The 21,490-nt window shown below is 45.4% G+C and overlaps 1 protein-coding gene across 3 annotated transcripts; it reads right to left on the reverse strand.

Moving 5' to 3' along the window:
* Positions 1-1,783: 1,783 nt before the first annotated feature.
* On the reverse strand, positions 1,784-21,335 carry DHX57 (DExH-box helicase 57). Of its 3 annotated transcripts, XM_040597317.1 has the most exons (25): positions 20,192-21,335; positions 19,361-19,513; positions 18,919-19,080; positions 17,385-18,193; positions 16,518-16,711; positions 16,260-16,381; positions 15,800-15,995; positions 14,930-15,054; positions 13,621-13,754; positions 12,895-12,949; positions 11,918-12,123; positions 10,793-10,909; positions 10,335-10,431; positions 8,888-9,061; positions 8,419-8,619; positions 7,311-7,587; positions 6,065-6,160; positions 5,890-5,973; positions 5,643-5,780; positions 4,768-4,842; positions 4,210-4,344; positions 2,981-3,181; positions 2,760-2,871; positions 2,460-2,549; positions 1,784-2,370 (listed from the first exon to the last, which is right to left on the reverse strand). In XM_040597317.1, the coding sequence occupies exons 1-24, from the start codon at positions 20,404-20,406 to the stop codon at positions 2,470-2,472; spliced, it is 4,158 nt and encodes a 1,385-aa protein (XP_040453251.1). In that variant the 5' UTR covers positions 20,407-21,335; the 3' UTR covers positions 1,784-2,370; positions 2,460-2,469. The 3 variants fall into 3 exon arrangements, with proteins under 3 accessions (XP_040453251.1, XP_040453250.1, XP_040453252.1); XM_040597316.1 differs by having other exon boundaries at positions 1,784-2,549; XM_040597318.1 differs by lacking the exons at positions 1,784-2,370; positions 2,460-2,549 and having other exon boundaries at positions 2,618-2,871; positions 20,192-21,334.
* Between the last annotated feature and the right edge of the window lie 155 nt (positions 21,336-21,490).

Below are 21,490 nucleotides of genomic sequence, written 5' to 3' on the forward strand. Positions count from 1 at the left end.
CACATCATCTCCTTTGGGGGTGAAGTGCAACCAAAGGGCTCGCTGCTGTCCTGATCAGTTCTCACTTTGGGAAACTGGGCTGTAGCTGCCTGCGTACAGATGGGCTCCATCTCGCCACAGGTGCGGTACTGAAGGATTTGATCTACGTACGATAAGCCAGTGCAAGGTACCGGCAAGTTTTATTTGTCCTTGCGGCTGGTAATGGCCATTATCAGACTAGTAAGGACATCAGATCATTTTGACTTAAAAAGTCTTCCTTATAGTATGTTCTGGCCCACTGCCATGTCCTACAGGCCTGCAAGGAACAGGAATTCTCCTGGGGCTTAGGATTTGTCAGCAGTGAGTTGGTACTCTACTGTTCGAGCAGTGCAGCTGTGCACAGGCACCCAGCCCCAGGCTCTCAGATGAGACATTACAAGATGTTCAGTTATTAAAAGAATGATAATGAGCCCCTATACACAACTTGACAAAGACTCTTCCTGTGTGCTAGAGTATGTGTTTGTCTCATCCCTCATCTCTGTTCCCCATGTCTGCATGTTTTAGTGCACTGGTGACTTTAGTGACTTTCCTTGCAGATGATGTTGCATTAATACTTTGTTATTTATTTTTTTTATAACCATAGTCTGTTACGTGCTGCAGAAGAGGGAGCTGGAAACAATAGTGTTAAACTAGGGTGACCCAGAAGCCACTGGTAAACGCTGCTGGGGCGGTATGTGTTGGGTTCCCTGCCCTGTAGAGCATACGGCACTGATGGTGAAACCAGCCTGTGCACCAGTTCTTGTAAAGGGGGGGGGGGGGCTTGCTCTTCTTCTCCCCTCTGTCCTGCTGATGCAGGCTGGCCCTGCAATAAACCTGCAGACTGCAGCTCTTCCCACAGTACCTTCCTTTTTCAGTCTTCCCCCTTTCTTGTAACGCTCCTTGAGTGGACAGGTCGGGGGTACATCTGTGGGTTCAGGAGGGGGAGGAGTAGGCCAGAGGTGACCACTCGCTGTTCAGCTGCTGCTGCAGGTGGCTCTGATGGCTCAGGGAGGCCCATGGTCATGAACAGCAGCACTCTGCAGCATTTGCTGCTTGTCATCTGTATTTCGTGCAGGCCCCTCGTTAGCACTGCTGCCTCAGAAGCAGTTCCAGCTCTGCTGTGGGAGGCTTGTGTGCTGCTGGTGAGCAGAGAGCTGGGCTCCGGCTCTGCTGTCCCAAGTCATTTTGTCATATTTTATGCTTTTAATCTTACAGGGATATAGAACTGTTGTGGGGGCTGGCACTGGTTTTGGTAATAAAACACCCCCTGAGCTCTATCCATGAGGCCGGGTTAGCATACCCACAGTTCCTGGGAAGCTGTCCTGCTGTGGTGGGGGGTGGGGGGCAGGGCAGCACTGTTGTGCAGAAACCCTACTACAGTAACGGCAGGCGCTGCGGTTCAGGCAGCAGGACCGGTCAGTGCCCGACCACATTGCTGGTCCCGTCCCTTGGGGTGGGTGGTGTTCCCAGACTTGCCCATTTGCCACCCTGGCACCTCCAGCAGGGTGGGTGCTGCTCGTTAGCACCTGCTGCAGCATCAGTTGCCCCTGCCTTCGCTCCAGGAACAGCCTGGGGGCAGCTGCCATGGACCTGGCAGAAGTCAGAGCATGATTTCCATGCAGAACACAGCCCTCCCTGATGGGTGAGCAGTCACCTACTCAAGAGGGCACCACTTCAAAAGCATGTGGAACCAGAGTAGTCCCCGAACAACGTGCCTCCCTCTGCTCATCATTCCTCAGCCTGAAGCATTTATAGGCAGGGCTGCTGGTGGTAGAGACAGTGCTTACTCTCATTTTACTATTGCAGATGAAAGCAAAGTTCCCCTCACTTAAGGCACTTGCTGTTATTTGCAATCACCTGTGCATCAAGCAGGTCAGCTGCAGCAATGCTCCCCGGAGCAGGAGACTGGCTGAAAGTTCCCAAATGTGGGAGTGACTTTCAGCTCTGTAGGGGGACTACCTGCCTGCCAGAGAAGGTTAACAGCGAGCAAATGCCATCCCCCCAGGGCTCCCCTTTCAGTGCTCTACAGCAGGCCCTCTCACCTGTGTTCCTGTTTCAAAGTGCAGCTGGGGGGGAAATGCCCACGCTCTTCTGCAGTTTTACAGTGTGACCAGAAAAGCCTGCGCTGATCCAACGTGTGACTTGCAACTGCTCTGGTACAGTCTCCTTGCCCGAGGACACTAAATCCATTTCAGAACCCCTTAGCGTGAACCAAGTGGTGCTCACCTTTTTCAGGGCTTTGGCTTGTGGACGGTAAGGAAATGGGTCAGCCAGGACTGACTGCCTGCGTACTCTCGGCCAAAACATAGAGAAGCAGCTTACGATGTCACGTGCTGCTTCCAGACACCACTACTGCAAGAGAAGCAGCTAGGTAGCAGGTGGTTTTGTGACCAAAAAACACCATTGCTGGTGTTTAGCTTCATAAAAAAGCATTTTCTTACTTGGAGGCTTCTAGTCCTCCTGGGAGATTTGCCATTTTCCCATTTCACAGAGTGTACTGGAAGCCACCTCATGTTGAACAACTAAGCTCTCTGTAAGCAAAGGGGGACCCCTCCCCCCCCCCCCAAAACCTGTCAGTAGCACAGTTGGCAAGTCGGTCTTCCAGAGATCAGCATCGTGTTTTGGGACAAAAAATACATCAAGACACTGATGTTACTTGGTGTGTTCTCAGGCAGTAGCAAATAGTCTTTATAGAAAGCTGTTCTTGTGTTACTGTGTGGTCACAAGCTTTACAATCATACCAATGATCTGAGATCCACGGGGGCACATGCATAAATCCATGCTGGGATTCTTGATTTTGTCCTGCAGCAGCTGGTCTAGCTCACAGCGCAGCTCCTTCACCAGCTCAGCAATCTAACACACGCGGTGAAACACAGGCAAGTGTAAGGCTCATGAAACGTAGCTCCTGCATTCTAAACACAAGCTCTGGAGCATTCCCAGGATTATTGCTCCTTTTCCTTACCTGGTGAGAGGCAGCAACGAACTGTATCCATCCATCATCAAGAGAAATGACAAATTCTCCCTTCTGCAGCTGCACGCGAACCTGCCCGCCTCCCAGCAGGACCAGTGGGTACACCGACACCATGCTGCAGTCTCGAATGAACACGCGGCTGGTCTTGATTTTCTCATGATACACCAGGTAGGGGCTCTCAAAGTGCCTAGTCTGGAACACGTGTGCAACATCCTCATTAAAGTGCCACAACTCTTCCTACCTGCTGGGGAGAACACGGGCCTGCCTGCCTCTTCCACATGGGCTCCCCCACCTCTTCTATGACTGCAGAGAGCTTAAACGTGCTTAAAATGCACCTGCGTGACTAACAGACCCTGTCCTGTAAGAGCTGCCAGTAACTTGCCAGTTACCCCTTGCTCCTTCCCGCTTTGCAGTGAGCATATGAGAAACCAGTTAATTCATCAATATGTCACCTAAAGGCCCCAATGCTCCATTTCATGCCGAAGACATTTTCATGTGAGCATTTGTTACGCTCTTTCAAAGCAAGAGCGACGAACAGGCTCAAAGCCTTTATAACCCAAATATGTGGTTAATGATTACAAGCCCAACTTTTCTAAAGCAAGTGATTTGTATCCTGGAAAAGCAACGAACCATCAAATACGGAGACAGACCATGAGACAAATACTAACCATGTATCATGGCAGAGAGAGAGGAGCTCCCATCTAAGTATTGGCTATTAAGCTGGAAAGGAAATTAACTTCAGCGTTTGAGGACCCACAAAGAAACAAACCGGAGTATGTCCCTAAATTATTTACCAATAAGTAATGTTTCAGCTGAAGAGACAATGCCTGGGGAGGGGCAGTGGGGAGAACTCACCTACACGTATGAAGGTGCAATCTCAGCCAATTGGATTGCGAGGCTAGGCCAGGGGAGCACTCCAACTGCAACATTTCTGCCTGCAGCTTTGCAGGTGCAGCTTAAGAAAACATGAACTGGGGGGGTTACTGCGTCTGCTCATTCCACTCCAGAGCCTGGAGTTTAACTGCGTGCCCAAGAGGACGCTCGTCACTCACGCACTCACTGTTATTTACAATTCTAACAGGACTGTTCAAACATGAAGACTTTTCTGTAAGCATCAATCGGGGCCCTCACTGTAATCTTATCTGCAAGGTGATTTCTTTTATGGAAAAAAAAAAGAAAAAGAAAAAGAGTATGCTTTGCAGAAAAAAAAGAATCCCGACCTGATAATTCACAGATGAAGGGTGAATGTGAACATAACCATCACTTTTGGTAACAAACTTCAGCTCCTCTGCTTTTGGTTGCATTTTGACTGCTCCTGTACTGGTCTTCTGGTATTTGCCCTCTGGCTTTTTCACCTGTATGGTAAGACAAAACGTTATAAAAATCTGCTGTACCAGAAAACCTTCTTGTGTCTTAATTTTATCAAAACCAGAAATTCTCAAGTATTAACACACTAAGTCACTAGAGACAGATACTACACTTTGAGGTGCTGTCTAACCCTGATGGTTCATTTGTAACTTCAGCCTTCTAAAAAGCTGTAAATTCAAGTAGCTTGTTACAATTTGCTGCTGGCTTGTGTGTATCACCAAAACCAGCCTGTAGGAACAGCAGCAGCCTCGAGCAATGCAAACTGGAGCTCAGCTGCCTGGCTCTAACGCTCTCAGGCAGCAAGCCTTGGCAACTTCAGCCAGGCTCAAGCTGCCACAACCAGCCCTGGCTGAAAGCAGGCCATGTGGATATGCTGGACAGAAGAGAAAATGAAAAAGCACTCTTTTTACCTGGACAACATTAGGATACAGTGCAGCACACAACATGGCCGAGATCAGCTTGATGTTCTCTGCATTTGAATTTGCCTGTGGAATTAATGCATGCGTTAGGTATTCCACAGGTAAGTCGATGAAGGTAAAGCCCTGCTTCTGGAATAACTGAATTCCTGAAACCGGTTTACTTTCCTAGCTGCACTGCTGTGCTTTACAGGGGAGGACTAGTTACCGGTCCCAAGTCTCAGGCTAGACCTGGCCTGTGTTCCCCCCCGCTATCAACGGAGCAAACCGGTCACCAGTTATCTCAGTGCAGTTAGTGCCAAACACAACGGTTCCCTAATGTCCGGCTACAAAGCGGCTCGTCTCCAAGGGAAGGCGAGCGTGAGTTGCCCAGCGCACCACTGAGACTCTACAACCACCAAACCCTTACCACCTCGTCATACAGCCCAGGAGATCTCCAGCTCCCAGGTGCTGCCTTCTGAAGGTTGTCCGCAACACCGAAGCGTTTCACTGCCTGCTCTGTAATGTTCTCTCTGCTCAAAATAAGGCTGGCGCTAATCCCAGCACGCGGGCCAGGTCGTGAGTCAGACCGGTGCCTTTCCACCACTTGCTGACTTCGAGGGTGTCGAGTTAGCAGTGTTTCTCTGTCTCCGAGGAGGAGGTTTCACAGCTGGGCCTGTTCTTCCTGGTCTCACGCAATCAAGGCTGGTAGCAGCCAGCACAGTGCACAGGGAAGCAGAACAGCAGGTAGGAGGTGACCGTTGCCAGTGTGAGAGAGACCACAAAGCCGGACCGTGGCAGGAAGCCCACCAGTCTAGAGCCCACCTGGCACCCACGTGAAATGAAAAACGGTGGCGTAGTTTTGGAGCGCTGGCATGCTGTAAAGTTACCTCTTCTCCTGTTGCATCCAACACGCCATCCCCTCCTTGGGACCACTTCTTCTCAATGTCTCTGGCTCTTAATCCCTCCTTCACAAACCCAATGTCAGAAAGCAGTTCTGTGAATTGCCGTTTCAGGCTGGCAATTTCCTACAAACAGACAAAGGGCGGTGACAGGTGCCACACAGAGTATTTTCGTCACTAGGACTCTGCCAGCGTCTCAACCAGTCCCTGTGAGAGGCCACAGAAACAGACTTACCTGAAGAACTCTTCCTGACAAAAAGTTCTCCCTGCAGTAGTTGTAGCTTGCCTGAGAGCCCTCCTTGATACTTAAACGCCATCCCTAATTGAGAGGACGGGAGGAAGGAAACCTTTAATGAAATATTTCAGCTTGAACTTCAAACACATCACAAACCTACTGAATTTCAGCTCACCTTATAGGCCTGGAGAAGAGCCAGGTAGTCGCTGTTTCCTACTGCAAACTCCAACTTCTTTTTGTTTGCTTCTTCCCTTTTATCCCACGGTGACACCTAGGCAGGCAGTAACAGATTAAGCAGGTTCTTCCCCTCACAACTTAAGACAAGCCGTTGCAAGAGCTGCACGGCACAATCTTTGGTATTTCCAGCACAGCAGCTCACAGGTCAGAACGCAGATTTTCTTCATGGATAACAAAAAATATGAGGTATTCAAAAAATGCCCAGTCAGCCACAGAGCACCTAAGCCCACTGCCCTATCCAACCATGAAAAAGCCAAAGGTAAATTTGTGAATGACCAGATCACAGAAAATATTGCCGTTTGGGCAGACCTCTCTGCAGTTGCAGAATGCCAAGATCCATGGAAAACGGGTCCGACGGATCTTAGCAAGTTAACGGAGCTGAAGCTCAAATGAGAACGCCTGTAATAGAGAAGAGCACAGCAAGTCTAAAATCCACTTGGGTCTGAGAGAAAGAGAAGGTGACAATAACTCAGGACATTCAAGAAGCTGAATTCAAGTTATTCTATATCACCATATAGAAACATCGCACTTGAGGTCAAAATGCTGCGGAATATGCCCAATAAACGTATGGTAAACAATATGTAATTAAATAACTAGAAAAAACCCGTTTCTGATTCTTTCCCCAACTATCCTCAGTGAAAACTATTTGCACTACTAACGACAGCAATCAAAACCTCAAGCCTGACTTTTCGTGCGAGTTTGTACACTGCAGCATCAGATGAACACCACTAAGAGCACCTGTAAGTACAACAGCTGATTCAAAAAGCCAAAGCGAACACAAACAGATCCAGACTGAACTCTACATTCACAGCTCAGACACGTCAACTTCATCATCATCCCTGTTGCGTAATTACTTCTAACTGCTCCTTACATTATCGTTAATTTTCAATTTTTACATCAAATTTGGACAAAGTGGACGAGCTATACTTGTTCAAATTAAAACTGGTGTCTATTCCGTTTCTACTGTTCACTCATAAATAACATTCCTGTTGCTGCCGCATGGTTTTGGTCTTCTGCTTGTAACTGGACTTTTTTCATGGGCGCTGCATTAACTAACATAAACAATGCAGGCTAAAAAGGAGGATTAAAATGCTCAGGTGTCATACTGCAAGTTATAACAGTGTTTTGCTGCTGCATGGAAACATGGCACTTTCGAAGCAGGATACACAGTTAAGAATACTTACAAAAGGTGACTTAAAGGCCAGACTTGCTGCTATAGTTAGTGCAGGATCCAGGCAGCGGAAGATGGTGCCAAACAGCATTAGCTTGCCAATCCTGACATCGACGGGCAGAGAAGCCAAGTGATATCCCAGAGGGGTGAGCTTTTCATCTGGAGTTAATGCTCCCAAGTCTTGTAGTCGCAGCTTTGATGCTCGCAAAGACTCAGTTTTAGGGGGCTCAATTAGTCGCGATAAGACGGAATGAAGACTGTGTGCAGAAAACATCTCCAGAATTTTGATTCTTAAGGAGAAAAAAAACCCCAACAAACCATTAAAAAGGAATAAGAAAAAAAAAAAAAACAAAAAAAGCAGCTTAGTTTCATACACAGGACAAAAAAAAAAAAAGTTTTTATAAAAACAAAGCAAAAAAAACCCAAGAGAAACCATGCTTTTAAGAACATGCTCCCTAGAAGAGGACCTGTAACACACATTTCAAGTCAGGAAGCAATGCAAAAAAAATAGCTGGGGGTCTGAGCACTTCACGTAACCCCACAGAGTCCTATTTAGGACAGATTCCTATTTAGCACTTCAGGGTTTAAAATTAAGTTTTTTTCTGTAAAAAAATGTTTGTGTTGTTTCGTTTCCTTTTTGTAAAAGGGGTGCACAGTGTGCAGCAAGGCTAAGAGGGCCTCTTCATGGTGGTGGTGCTTGATCCAGGTCGCGGCTTTACTGTGCTACGCTGCACTGAAACAACACGGGAGAGTTTATAGCATAAAGGGACAAACATCAGCCATGGGTCTGGAGTACAGGAACGCAACTGTCTTCTCTGGTGAAGAGAGAGCTGAGAGGTAAGTCTTTTTACTAGGACCAGATGGCAGGATTCCTAGGATCAGATCCTCAGCTCTGCTAAGGAATGTGAAGGACAGGAAGAACTGGTGGGAGGGTGGGATTACGGGGGGCTCTAGAAGCAGAAGCAATGGGATAGTAAGATCAAAGCAACCAGTCAAGAAAGAGTCTTAGACCTCCAGAGCATGTTTCTTGGTTTCATAACGTGAGAAAACACCGGGGAAACTAAACACCTTGGTAATGGCATTCCAGGCTTTTTCAGGCAACACAAGGAACAACAGCTCACCTTAGACAGAGCTGCTCCAAGGGCACTCTTTGTATTTCTGGTAACTGCTGTTTTATAAGCTGATGGTTATAGTGATGGCTACTGAAAAGATGAAAGCAGACACCTGAGGCTACACGGCCTGCTCGCCCTTTCCTTTGCAGAGCGTTGGCCTTGGACACAAACGTGTCTTCCAGACTTTCCATTCCTTTGCTTGGGTCGTATCTACAGGAGAGCAAGCAACAGGCTTATATTCACTACTGCAGAGTGAACAGACTGGAGGTCAAGCAGGCAGATGCCGCCAGCTTCTGTACGGACACTTCCCACCCCTGCAGTTGGATCTGAGTCTAGACTGGCTTCCTCCACCTTGCAGCAGCTTTCTGCAGATTAAGTTCTTTCAAGCTTTCCCCAGCTCTTTGGAAGCTAAAGTATGCAGCTCAAGGTATAGAGCAGTTCCCAGGATCACAAAGCCCTGCAGAATGAATCCCAGTACCTTTTCTCTTTCATTTTTCCAGAATCAATCACATAGACCACATCATCAATGGTGACAGATGTTTCTGCAATATTTGTAGAGATGATGATTTTGATAACTCCTGCAGGAGGCCTGAGGAACACAGACTGCTGTTCTTCGCTAGACAGTGAAGAATGAAGTGGATAAACAACACACCTGGAAGGACAATACGACAGCATGCTCAGTGCCTCTCCAGCCTTCTCCCTCTTGGGAACAACCTGCCCGCACGCACTGTTGCCTCACCCACACTAGACAGTGCCCACAGCCATTCAAAGCAATATAAACCCAGCAAACTCTCTTCCCTATCGCCTTTAAGACACAGAATGATAGAATCATTTAGGTTGGAAAAGACCCTAAAGATCGAGTCTAACCGTTAACCAAACACTGCAAATCCGCCACTAAACCGTGTCCCCAAGTGCCACGTCTACATGCTTTTTAATACCTCCAGGGATGGTGACTCCACCACTTCCCTGGGCAGCCTCTTCCAGGGCTTGACCACCCTTTTGGTGAAGGAATTCTTTCCAATATCCAATCTAAACCTCCCCTGGCGCAACTTGAGGCTGTTTTCTCTTGTCCTATTGCTTGTTACTTGGGAGAAGAGACTGACACCCACCTCGCTACAGCCTCCTAGCTTTAGAGAGCAGTAAGGTCTCCCCTCAGTCTCCTTTCCTCTAGACTAAACCACCCCAACTCCCTCAGCTGCTCCTTGTAAGACTGATTCTCTAGATCCTTCACCGGCTTTGTTGCTCTTCTTTGGACACATATCTCCAGCATCTCAATGTCTGCCTTGTATCGAAAGGCCCCAAACGGAACAGGATTCGAGGTGCAGTCTCACCAATGCTGACTACAGGGGGATGATCACTGCCCTGGTCCTGCTGGCCACACTGTTCCTGATACACGTTCTAAGGGAAGGTGGAGAGGTTTACAGAAGGGACAGGTCTCAGAATAGAACTGAGCAAAAATTCTGCCTCTCTTGAACAGTCCACAATCTGCCACTTATAATGCCAGGCTGGAAGAAATCACTCCAGCTAACCTTCCCGTGGACATCTGTATAAAAACTGTTGAGTCAAGGAGATCCAATTACATCTCCATGTAACAGCCTAAGGCCAAATGCAACTGCAAATGGAAGTGTCTCAGCAAACATTCTGAAACAGAACAAGGGCCGAGGTTAAGTTCTCAACAGTCCGTCAGATCATGCAAAGCACAAAGTGGAGAACACATTACCAGGGTTTCTGAGAATTTCAACAACTTGAATTGCAAACCAGCAAGATAGCAGAAAAGGAGCTACCCTGACTGGAGTCAAGGCTTTCACATCACAAGATGTCTCACACGTTTAATAACCTTTATTTATCCCTGGATAAAGGCTTTCTGCAGGAAGCTACTCTTTATTTAGGTAAAGACTGATAGTTCCGGAGCTTTTCTGCCTTACCTCTTGCTGTGTCTATTATTAAAAAGAGCATTAGTCTGGAGCTGCTCATAAAGCATCTTGATTTCTGCTAGACCAGGCAAAAATATCAACACAGCACCTATATACACAGATGTAAAAAAAAAACCAAAAAAAAAAAAATAAATCACTCAACAGAAATGACAGCATGTTTTATCAATGTGCAGAAGGCCCAAGTTGAAAATCCAGCTGTTTTGCAATCGTTGTGCAAAACCCACACAGCCTGCAACAGTCTCACCAGTCTTTCTGAGGCAGACAATTCTCTCACCTTCCCCACCCCACATATATCAAGAGCTTTGTTACTCAGCTAGAACTTTTTTTTTTTTTTTAAATAGTCGGTAACTACAGAAATTCTGCATGCAAAACATTAGCTTTGGGCTGCCTATAAGTGCACAGTCTCCATGAATCTACTTTTGTGCACCCCACAAGGACAATGAAATTACCTGGGGGGTATGAATGTCTGCCAGCAACTATCCACTCCAGCAAGGCTTCAATTAATTCCAGATTAACCTTCTCCAAGTCCATGACAGACATTGTTTTCAACACTGTCTTGTCAACCCCTGGGGAAAAAAGAAACAACACACACAGTAAGTCCATCTCTTGTAAAAAACATCTGCTAGATGCACTGAACCAGTGTGGCTGTACAACCAACCACACTTCGGTTTAAACAGCATCTGGCTTAGATTAGTCAGAGGCAGCTCCATGACTCAATGTGTCATATTCCTGCTTCCACACACTCCTGTTGCAGGTCTTCCCTTCCTTTCCATGCCTTAGTGGTGCTCACACCTGTCCTGTGCACAGCCTTAATGAGGATTCATCTCCTAGCAGAACGATGTGCATGCACACTAGTGATAAGAGGAGCCAAAAGCCCTCACATGGCCACTCACAGGTACCTCCAGGACTACCTTCTCAAGCTCTCTTTCTTCTGCCTTCCAATGTTTCTTGCACAACTCAAAAAGACACGCAGACTCCGTTACTCTTCTGGGACGGTAACTGTCTAGCAGGAACCTGAAGCTTTTAAGCAAATGGCTCTCACTCAGTATCACTGTGGAGCTCACCATAACGGTGTGCAGGACTCTTCAGGACTAAGCACAAGGAGGATTTTGATGACTACAGAGTGGAAAGTTCATGGAAGAGTCCAGTCTGCCTCTCTTAAGCCATTCAAAGCGACTGAATTTCTCAAGAAAGGCTTGTCAGGCTGAAGTGACCTCCTTGAAGTGGGCAGATACATGCTGCTCCGAGGAGAACAGATACAGAGAAGAAAGGGGAATCGACAAGGCATCTGAATAGGGATGGAAAGATGGTAGCCGAAAACGGTGCTTTGTCAGATGCTAAGAACTGTTTTCAGCCAAGACATTTGTTCTGGTTCAAGAGAACAATGGGTTCTTTCCCCCCCACCCCCAAGCTGGCAGGTTTCTGATCTCATCTAGAAGTAGTAATCTGGTTAATCTTCACAAGTACAAGACTAAATAATATACATGTATTCAATATACAATATTATACGCTAACATACCACGTTGGCTGGCAAATGTTATATGCCAGTTTATTAGATTTAAGAAGGAGCTCACCTTTATATCGTGTAAGGAGCTGCTTCAGAGTTAATTTTTGGTCTGGGTCTGAATCTCTGACAACTGTGTCTGTGCCTTCCAGAATGCCAGCACGTCTCAAGTCCTCCTCTACTTCTTCAAATGCAGTTCGTTTGTGTCTTCCATCCTGTTTGCTTTCTTGCTTGTTTGTCTTCCGCCTGTAGGGACTACTGTCCTCTAAAACATACCTTAAGAGCAGAAGAACATTCAGTGGTGTGGAAAGAAGCCTAAAGAGTCTTTTTCTAATAATTAGCTATGGAGATAGGGTATCAAAAATATTTATGTATAAATCTGAGAGGAACTTTGTATAAGCAGGTTGCAAAACTAGATAGTATCAAGGACAAGGTGCCCTTCTATACTGGGATATCAGTCTTTTAAAAGATGTGATGCAGAAGACTAGGGCTGCAAACATGATCTTGACAGCTAAGTGGGCAGCTCAGAGCAACGATCTGCAAGTAATTTACAATATCTGATCAATTTATTATCTGGAATATCTGAGCTGCTGTGACTCTCCAGTAACTACAAATGGTAACAGGGATCTGGAACCTGAGATGCAAGGTAGGGCTTACAAAAAGGAACTGTTTGGTAGCCTGCATTTTTCGCCTTCAGTGCTGATACCTACCTTCAAATTTCTTTTGCTTGCCAATGTCTAACCACCACCGAAACAAGTAAAGCACAAGCACTGACAAACTCTTCATGACAAAGCTCACCTCTTCTTGAGTGCTTATGTAGTATTTGATGCAGAAAGACTTGTTTTGGCACAAGATGCCAGACCCCGCTGCAGTATAAGCACTATGGTTTAAAGACAGTGCTTTAGTAGAACTCCAGTACTGAAGGGGATATGGGAGGTTTGAAAGGATTTAATTTTTAAATCTATGCACGGAACTACTTCAGTCTCAAGGGTCAACAGTGCAACCTCAAAGGCTGAATACATCTGAGAATGTTTGGCAATTTCATACCTTGTCAGTGCAATCACATCTTCCAGAAAAAACTGATCCACAGGAAACGTTCGACCTAAAAGGAAACACGTGAATAAATCTACGTGCCACACAACACGCAGAGAAGAGGAAAATGGCAAGAGATGGTTATCGTTTCACACAGGTTATGGTGTTGTACACTGGCTTCACGGCTCTCTTCTATACTGCACTCTTCAACACAATTTCTGTCTAGGTCAAACAGTGGATGTTTTCCAAGCATGCATGTTTTGGTAACACGTGCTCACACAGTCAGAGAATGGCTCATGTGTTCCCATAAATGTGTTAATGGGGCTACATGGTTTCTGCCACGTTCAATGTAATTATTTAGTAATTTAGGAGGCACGTTTGGGTAAAGATGTACACATTCAGCTGGATCCTTTCACTGCTTTGTTTTCACAAGGACAGAGAAGGGTCTTCAGCTGTGGTGAAACTAGCTCAGGGAACCATGTCATGCACACAATGTAATTTTTGTCTTTTGGGGAAGGAAATTCTGCTGGTATAGAGGCAGCACAAAAAAAGCTCCACTTCCAAATCTTCTCTCTCCTAAATTTCATTGGTCTTTCCTTCTTGGAATCACAGTTCTTGTATAAATCCTCATCTTGCCACTTTGCAAATTAGCCCACTTGAACGCTTCTCAAGCAGAAATACTGAAAACAAACCCCTAAAAACAATGAATGTGACAAGACAACAAAAATGAATGGTTTTCACCTGGTATGTTAATAATTGGACAGGAGTGAAAGTATTGAGAAAAAAGCTCTGCATTCAAGGTGGCACTCATTAGTATAATGCGCAGATCTGGCCTCTGAACCATTATATCCTTCAAAACCAGCAGCAAGAAGTCACTGAAGAAAAAAAGCAAGATGACATTTTAATTTCTTCAGTGTTAACTTCCAGAGTCTCTTTTTTTCTTACCACTCTGTCCACTTTCCTGCTGTTTTCAATAGCACAGCGATACAAACACAGAAGTACAAGCTTCTCAGAACGGCTGGAGGCTAACAGCGCAGTAAATTAACAGAAGGCAATCTACTTACTTTTTGGTTGTCCCTTACTAGAGTGCCAGGACTACCCGGCAAATTCATTTGAGCAACAAAAAGCTCTGACTACCTTAGGAATTAATTAATAATAACATAAGAAAATTAGATAACAAATTAACTCAAACAAACAGATGAGTCTTTTTTGCTCCTCTTTCTCACTGGAAGAGTTATTCAAACTTACCCGCTCTTTCCTGATCACTGTATTCCCGACATATTTATAGCTTTTGTGGCGTGCCTAGAAGGCTAGCTTGAAGTGATTTTAGATGAGAAGGAAGAAGGATGCTTGAGAGATACAAGCCCTTTTATGGAGCTATAGTATAATCTGAGAATCTGTAGAATAACAGGTCACAGTCAAAGCCTCCTGGAAACTCACTGCATTGCAGTGTTCCAAAAGGAAAACATCAAAGAAAAGGATCCTGGCCACTTAGTTTACAGAGATACTGATAGGCATTATATTTTGCCTGACATCAGCAGGTTCAGTGGGGTAAAACCGCAGGAGGCTGGAGCAGGATAGGATGCGACAGTCCAGAACTAGTAAAATCTACAGACTGGAAGAAAACGTGAGTGCTTCTCCCTTGCAGGGGCTGTGCTGAAGCCTGCAGCAGGAGAAGTAATTCCCCCAAAAGGGCACGTAAAGAATCACAGTATTTGGTAAAAGCTGAAACAAGGGAAGAATAAGGACCGGACAGCTGTGGCTAAAAAGTTACTTAACCCTTCAAGCCCATCCAAAACTTCTTTCCAACAGCACCGCAATGTGATGGCGGATTGGAGGCACAGAAATTTAAGAGACGTGCTTTCTTTGCAAGCTGCTGCAACACAACTTCCTACTGCCCAAAGACAAGAACCTAAACCCAGACTGCTCCCACAATCCCACATTACAGCCACAGGATCAACAAGTCTGACTCCAGTTACTCGCACCTTAGTCACCTTTATCCTCCCGACTATGTTTCTTCATTTTGCTTATGGGATAAGAGATTATTTACCTTTCTTCTGTTCTTTCGTGAACTTCATCAACAATAACGTGTGTGATTCCCTGCAAAGTCAGATCTCCTTCCAGCCTTCTCAACAGCACACCAGTAGTGCAGTACAAGAGTCTGGTAGCTGAGGACTTGAATGGTAAGACAAAGCATTCAGTTGACTTTGTGCAACAACACAGAATACGTGTTGCTGTAAAGCATTCAGTTTCAGCTGAGCGCCAGGTTTGACAGAAAGGGAAACAAGCAATCCCTGCTGGAGATGAGCTGATTTTTATTTTCTTGATTAAAACTTAAGAACGCCGGCTTCTTACCAAGGGGCACTGCTGACTTTATAGTTAGGGGTAAACAAAAAAAACCTTAACTGTTTTCCCAGGGGAAGTTGTTTTCTGATAAACAACTCATCTCTGTCCCTAGAAAGATTTAGCAAATCTCTTTTTTTAACGTAACTCTTGGAAAAAAGCAATCAGCTGCAAGGTAGACAACATTTCACTTCCAAGAGAAGTTTGAATTCAACCCCCCCTTCTGGCTGGCTGAAGCTGTACCCTTCAATCTCCCCTTGGGAGAAAAACAGAAATGGAGACACAGTAGCCTTCCAGAGGACAGTATTACTCACTCTCAGACCCCTTCCATATCTCAACAGAAAGTAACGCAACAATACAAGACGCAGTACTACACTCTCATTATGTAAAGTCCACCGTAAAGTGGACTGTGCAACTTGAGATAAAATACAGAATATATCTCCTAATATAACATATCAATGCTACAGACTTCTTATCTCCCTATACGGCAGACACAAGGCAGAAATTCAGTATGCTAGAGAGCACTAAGCGAATTTTAATAGAACTAAATTAAAAGCAATAAGCAAAGCACGTATACCTTCACACTTTCTAGACGGATCTGATATCCAACACTGAGTCCAATCCTTTCTGTTCTTTCTTTGGCTACACGTTCAGCCACAGAAATGGCAGAGATCCTGCGAGGCTGAGTGCAGATGATGTTTGCAACTCTGCTTGGAGTTCCTTGCAATGAAGCATCCAAAATGAACTGAGGAATCTGAGTGGTTTTCCCACATCTGCATGACAAAAATCAGGGATTAATGAAAAAAAAAACACCCACAAACCCAACCCCTTCCATCCACGTAAATTAAGATGACTGCATTCCATTCAAAATTTGCTGTTTCACTAGTATCATCCTTCACATAAAGTTCACATAGGACTTCTGCCACTGGTCACAGATGGACCATGGCCCCAACCTTTTCAGGACATGGATGCGTATTTCACATTCTTCTGTGCATACTTTTGACACATAAAGGCTGTATGTGCAATCATGATCTTACCCCGTCATGCCGCTCACAACAAGAACTTGGTGGCTCTTAAGCAAATCAAGAATGGTTTCTCTCTCTTGCCATGCAGGGAGCTTCTGTCTTTCATACAACATGGATTGGAAGTGCCTAGAAGACTGATGCACAAAAACAAGACAGCATGACAGGGAGAACCCCACTGGAGCAGAACAGAATGAAGAAGCAGCCTGTGGCTTAAATATTTATTTCTCTAAAGTAAGCATGAAAACAGGTACTCTGTTCTGTACGTCATACCTTTTTCAGCCGAAACTGCGTGCACAATTTAACATTTTCATTATACAGAGACTTTGCCTGCACATCATACTTTTTGGAAAGCTTTTTCTTGAGGTTCACGTAACTCTCATTCTCCACAACAACTTGTTCAGGCTCATCTTCCTCCTCCTCTTCCGCCACCTCTTCTTTTTCCTGAGGTTCTGACACAGCTGAGGCTTGAGACAGAGAACGTACAGCTAGGTATTCGTATCACTAAGGAACACAACCTCATCAGCACTGCAGAAGTGACAAATGTTCCAGGAGCATTCTCAACAAAGAACCTTGTTAGGGTGGAGCTGGAGGTCTGCAGGACTGCTTCTGGCATGCATTTAGTTCAGTACTACCAGCAAACCTCCCGTCACCCCACCAAACCAACCACAATTTCTCCACCTCCAGCCCACTTCTTGCTACCCCTGCACCAGCTGTGCTATGCGACACCGCGGTTTGGGTGGCCACAGGGTGAACCAGCCCGCTAACTGGGATGCCTTCCTGAATGTTTTTCATGTGTCTCAGCTCCCTTCTCTGATTCACAACACAACCACTTCTGTGGAATGCAAGACTGTGATGGCAGCACCAGCTTAAATTAATTAAAACTACCATATAACATTAAGTGTTAAACCACTGCCAAGTACTTTTAAACCAAGGCTGAAACCGAACCAGGTACTTTGGTGACAGATTATGGGTCTGGCTCACTACATGGTCTTAACGTCTAGAAATAGATTTGGAACAGATGCCCGGATTGGGCTCTCTGCCTTCTTTCTCTCTTTTTTTCTTTAAAAAAAAATCTTTTTGACTGTTCTTGGACTGTAAGGGTCTAAGAGAGAAACCACAGAGGGAAATGTGGTGTACCTTCAGGCATTCGATTTGAGCCAGATGTACGCTCTGTCTGCAGCTTTACCAGCGGCGTTGCTGCCGGCAGGGGCATGGGAGGAACACTGTATTTGTGGTGAGTACTTGTAAGTAACCCGCTTATTTCGGATTCGTCTTCTAAGCAAGTTACTAAGGTGTACACCACTGGTTCATCAGATTCCGCAGCCATCAAGGCCTTTCCAAAGAGGAATTCAGCAATGTGTAAACGACAAGCAAGAGGTAGATTCTCGTCAGTGGAATAAAAGGCCACAAGAGGTGCCTGACGTGGATACTTGTTTTCTTCAGGAAATCTTACTTCAAGTTCATACACCGGACCATCACTGTTAGGTCTGAGATGAACATCATCTACAGAGCTCCTGGCTGGTTTTAGGGGGTGGTTTGGAGGGAATTCATGTCCAAATCTGCATTTTGAACCAAACCTGCAGCCTCCTTGGAGATAAAATTTACATATTTCCTTTGCAGTCTGCTTTGCTGTGTCACAATCACCCTTTTGTTTAGATTTGCTGCGTCTGTTTGCTAGGTACTCCAATTCCAAACTAAAAGTCCAAACGCGGTTTTGAATTCTTTCTACAAATTTTTCTCCATAGATTGACCGGAGGGCAAAAGCCTCTTCTTGTCTCTGTTCTAAACATTCTTCTTGACTGGCTTCAGCAGCTGTTGCAGAAACCTGCACCTTCTCTCCGTATCTTTCGGTAAAGCACTGCAACAGCAAATACTCCAATGACGCCCCAATATTACCATTGCAAGATCTCAATACTGTCCTACAACGCTCGCTGTCAAAACCATACCTGCAACAAAACAGAGACAACATAGCAACGACAGACTTGTATGAAGCAAAATAACCGCAGATTTGCTTGATTAGGCTTACAGTAAGGGAGCACGTACAGCATGAAAAACCATTACTACTATTGGAGGGAAAAAAATCCACACCAAAATATTTGCTATTTTCAATGACAGTGGCAGACAGTAATCTGGTGTTTGCGAATGCTGGTCTGTTGTTTATAAGGTGACAAATTAGTTTGTGTGGCAACTATCTCACAGCCCAGAATGCAGCATGTAACAGTTACAGGATTAGATCTCCCAGCTGAGCTGTATAAATCGAACTCTTCCGAAAAAGCTGAGTCGTCTTATATGTAACACACTCAAGTGGTTAATAAATGCTCACTTCTGAGCAAAATGGATGAAGAACACTTAAAAGGTTTTGAAACATTAACTACCAGGAGGAAACACACATATAACAGCAATGCTCCCTGAGCTTTCTCAGTGTCTGTTTCATTGTCTTGGAGAAAGAACCGAAAACTTCACTGAAAAAAGGCTGGAGTGATTTATTATCAAAAAAATGTTATTTTAAACTCGTCTAGTTGAGGACTAAATTTGTAGGAGATACAAACTCATCAGTTCTTCACACAGAACTTCCTTGGAGCCAAGAGGAAGTCCAGGCACTGAGGGCTTACAGGATTGAGACTGCTGATTTACCTCTTCAAGGTACAAATTATTAACTGAAAAGCATCACCTGGAGAGCTTGTGCACCGCAAACGAAGACACTTCACTTTCCACAGTTCTGTGCTCAGCAGATGACCTTGGTATTACGTCACAAACCTCCTGATCTGTTGACCAGCACTGCTCATCATCAAGGTAATCGGCTTCATCATCATCTTCACCAGAACCAGCTACTCTGATAAAAAGAGTTATCAAATTAAAATGAAACAAAATTATATAGTTTGGTAGACACAAACTCTGCCTCTGGAGTTTTAAATCCTCCATTTAAATGGAGGATTCTGCTACCCTTTTCCCAGAGTTAAAACTGTAGAAGAACAAAACAGACTCAAAACCAAAGGATTCGACATCAAATTAAAAGTTAGGGGAAAAAGAATACTGTTTTCATTTCTAACAGTGTGCCTGTTAAAGTGTGCTCATCTAGAAGAGCTAGAATTAGTGCCTCCATTTAAACTAACTCTGATTCAGGAGCCAGCTCCTGCCCTTGGAGCTCCTGAAGAAGTTCTTTCACTCTTCTCTGATTCTCCGATGTCATGTGTATGGTCTGCAGAGGCATTCTCGCTTCAGGTCTCTGTTTCGTTTGCCCTCCTCTTCTGGCAGGGACGCTTGATCTAAAAATTAAAACATAACACAACAATTACTTATTTGCCTGGCTCAAATGTTCTTGACTGAATTGGGATGTGTTATGAGCCAACCCTGTATTTCAAAACAGAAAAACTAAAATAAGGTAAGTCCATCACCTAAGGATTACTCAGCTGGGTTCATTCTTACGTGACCAGGATGTGTGGGTCTGTATCTGCACGCACACACCCATGCATGTATGTATTTTATCCTATGTCAAATCCATATTCAAAAAAGTGATTTAATAAACACTTTGTTGGGTGAAGCTGTTCTCAGACTACAGTCCAACCACATATGCCTAAGCCACATTGGTCAGAATACATTCAGGATACTAAATTCATTCTAAATTGCTTATTTTCCATGGCCCAGCCTCTTCTTTGTTATACACAAAAATTAATATCCCGCATTTATTAATGCTTTCTGATCAAATATGTTCTGAAATTACTTATGACCAAAGAAAATCAGAGGTTCTAGTTTTTTTTCTAGAAGACCAACCTTCCTAGCTAAATATTAAAAAAATTAATCAAAAAGGACAGGTAAAAACTGCTTCATACTGAAACAGCTTCATCACCTCTTCACTCAAGTATATTCAAAGACATCAAAAAAACATCCCCAAAGTATCCCAAACATTTCTATGCCACCCACCCCCGGCAAATTAACAGAAAGACCTGGATTCCAGCCTTGGTTCCTCAAAGAGACAAAAATCATCTCCATCGTCCCAAATTTTGGTTGAGCATTTCCTATTTCCACCAAGTTGAGACTTGTTTGAATGGCCACTCCTGCCTCCTCCTCTTCCTCCTCTTCCACTGCCTCCTCTTCCTCTTCCTCCTCCCCTTCCTCCTCCTCTGTTGGGCTTTCCCCTTTTCCTCCCTGCTGAACTCATGTTCTCTTCCTGAGAAAGGGGAAAAAATAACCTTTAAGTTATGAAGATGATTTAGCACATTGCAAATGTACAGGGCCCACTTTATTTGTTTTTCCATGTGACAAGAGATGACACCCTCTGAAACCGCAGCTAGTTAGTTATTTGTATGCTCGTGTACTTTTATGCACCTGAAACAAAGCACGTTCTTCTAGAACACAAGTTCTGTGGTTTTAGAAAATAAAGGTAATATTCCTCACAACAGTTCAGCCAAAACCTGCAGGACCTCTGGCAAAGGGATGAGCCTCCCAGCAGTGCTGCCTAGCCTGGGAACTCCAGTTCCACCGCTCTGATGGAATTTTTTTGGGAATGGGAGCCCAAAGGACAAACCTTCAGGGGAACTTTCACAGCATAAAGGCTCTGCCCTGCCAGTTTTCGACTTGGAAGTTTGCAGGGCTGAAAATATAAGGTTGAAGGGCAGCTGAAGCCAAAAATAGTTTGTTTCCACATTAACCTGCTCCTGACCCATATCCTTCTGGCAAAGAGCTGCCCAGATGGCTGAGCCTGAGCAGGGGAACAGTCAGGGACCTGTCTTGGAAAACTGCGGCCTTCCTCTCCGTCTCACAACATAACCTGCACCAGCTCCGAGACATGCCCATTAGTGAGCAGTTGTTGTCAGTGACAGAACGGTCCAACATCAACACGTGCCCCAGCATCACGCTCCTGCAAAAGGAAAGCTGTCGCAGGGACGGGTGAGCAGGTGTGGGCAGTCTGCCAGGGGCTTCATACCCGGACCTTTGCACCGGCACCTCCAGACCCAGGACAAGAGCTGATGCAGCCACGCAGGAGTAACAGCCCAAACGAGGGCAGGAGGAGCAGCAGCAGTCTGGGGCTGGGGAAGAGGCACACTTCCCTTTGTGCAGCAGCCCTGCCCCGCCGGAGCTCCAGCAGGACTGGCCGGGATTCAGGTCAGGGCCAGCCCGGCGTGGGGGAGGGAGGCAGAAGGTGCAGCCCGGCCGCCGGAGTCACTGTCACAGGGCTCCGTCCCCCTCCCCCGGCACACGGCAGCACCTCCCCGCGGCCCCCGCCCCGCGCACGTCCCGGGCCG

The sequence above is a fragment of the Falco naumanni genome, chromosome 6 (assembly GCF_017639655.2).
Source record: "Falco naumanni isolate bFalNau1 chromosome 6, bFalNau1.pat, whole genome shotgun sequence".
Lineage (NCBI taxonomy): Eukaryota > Metazoa > Chordata > Aves > Falconiformes > Falconidae > Falco > Falco naumanni.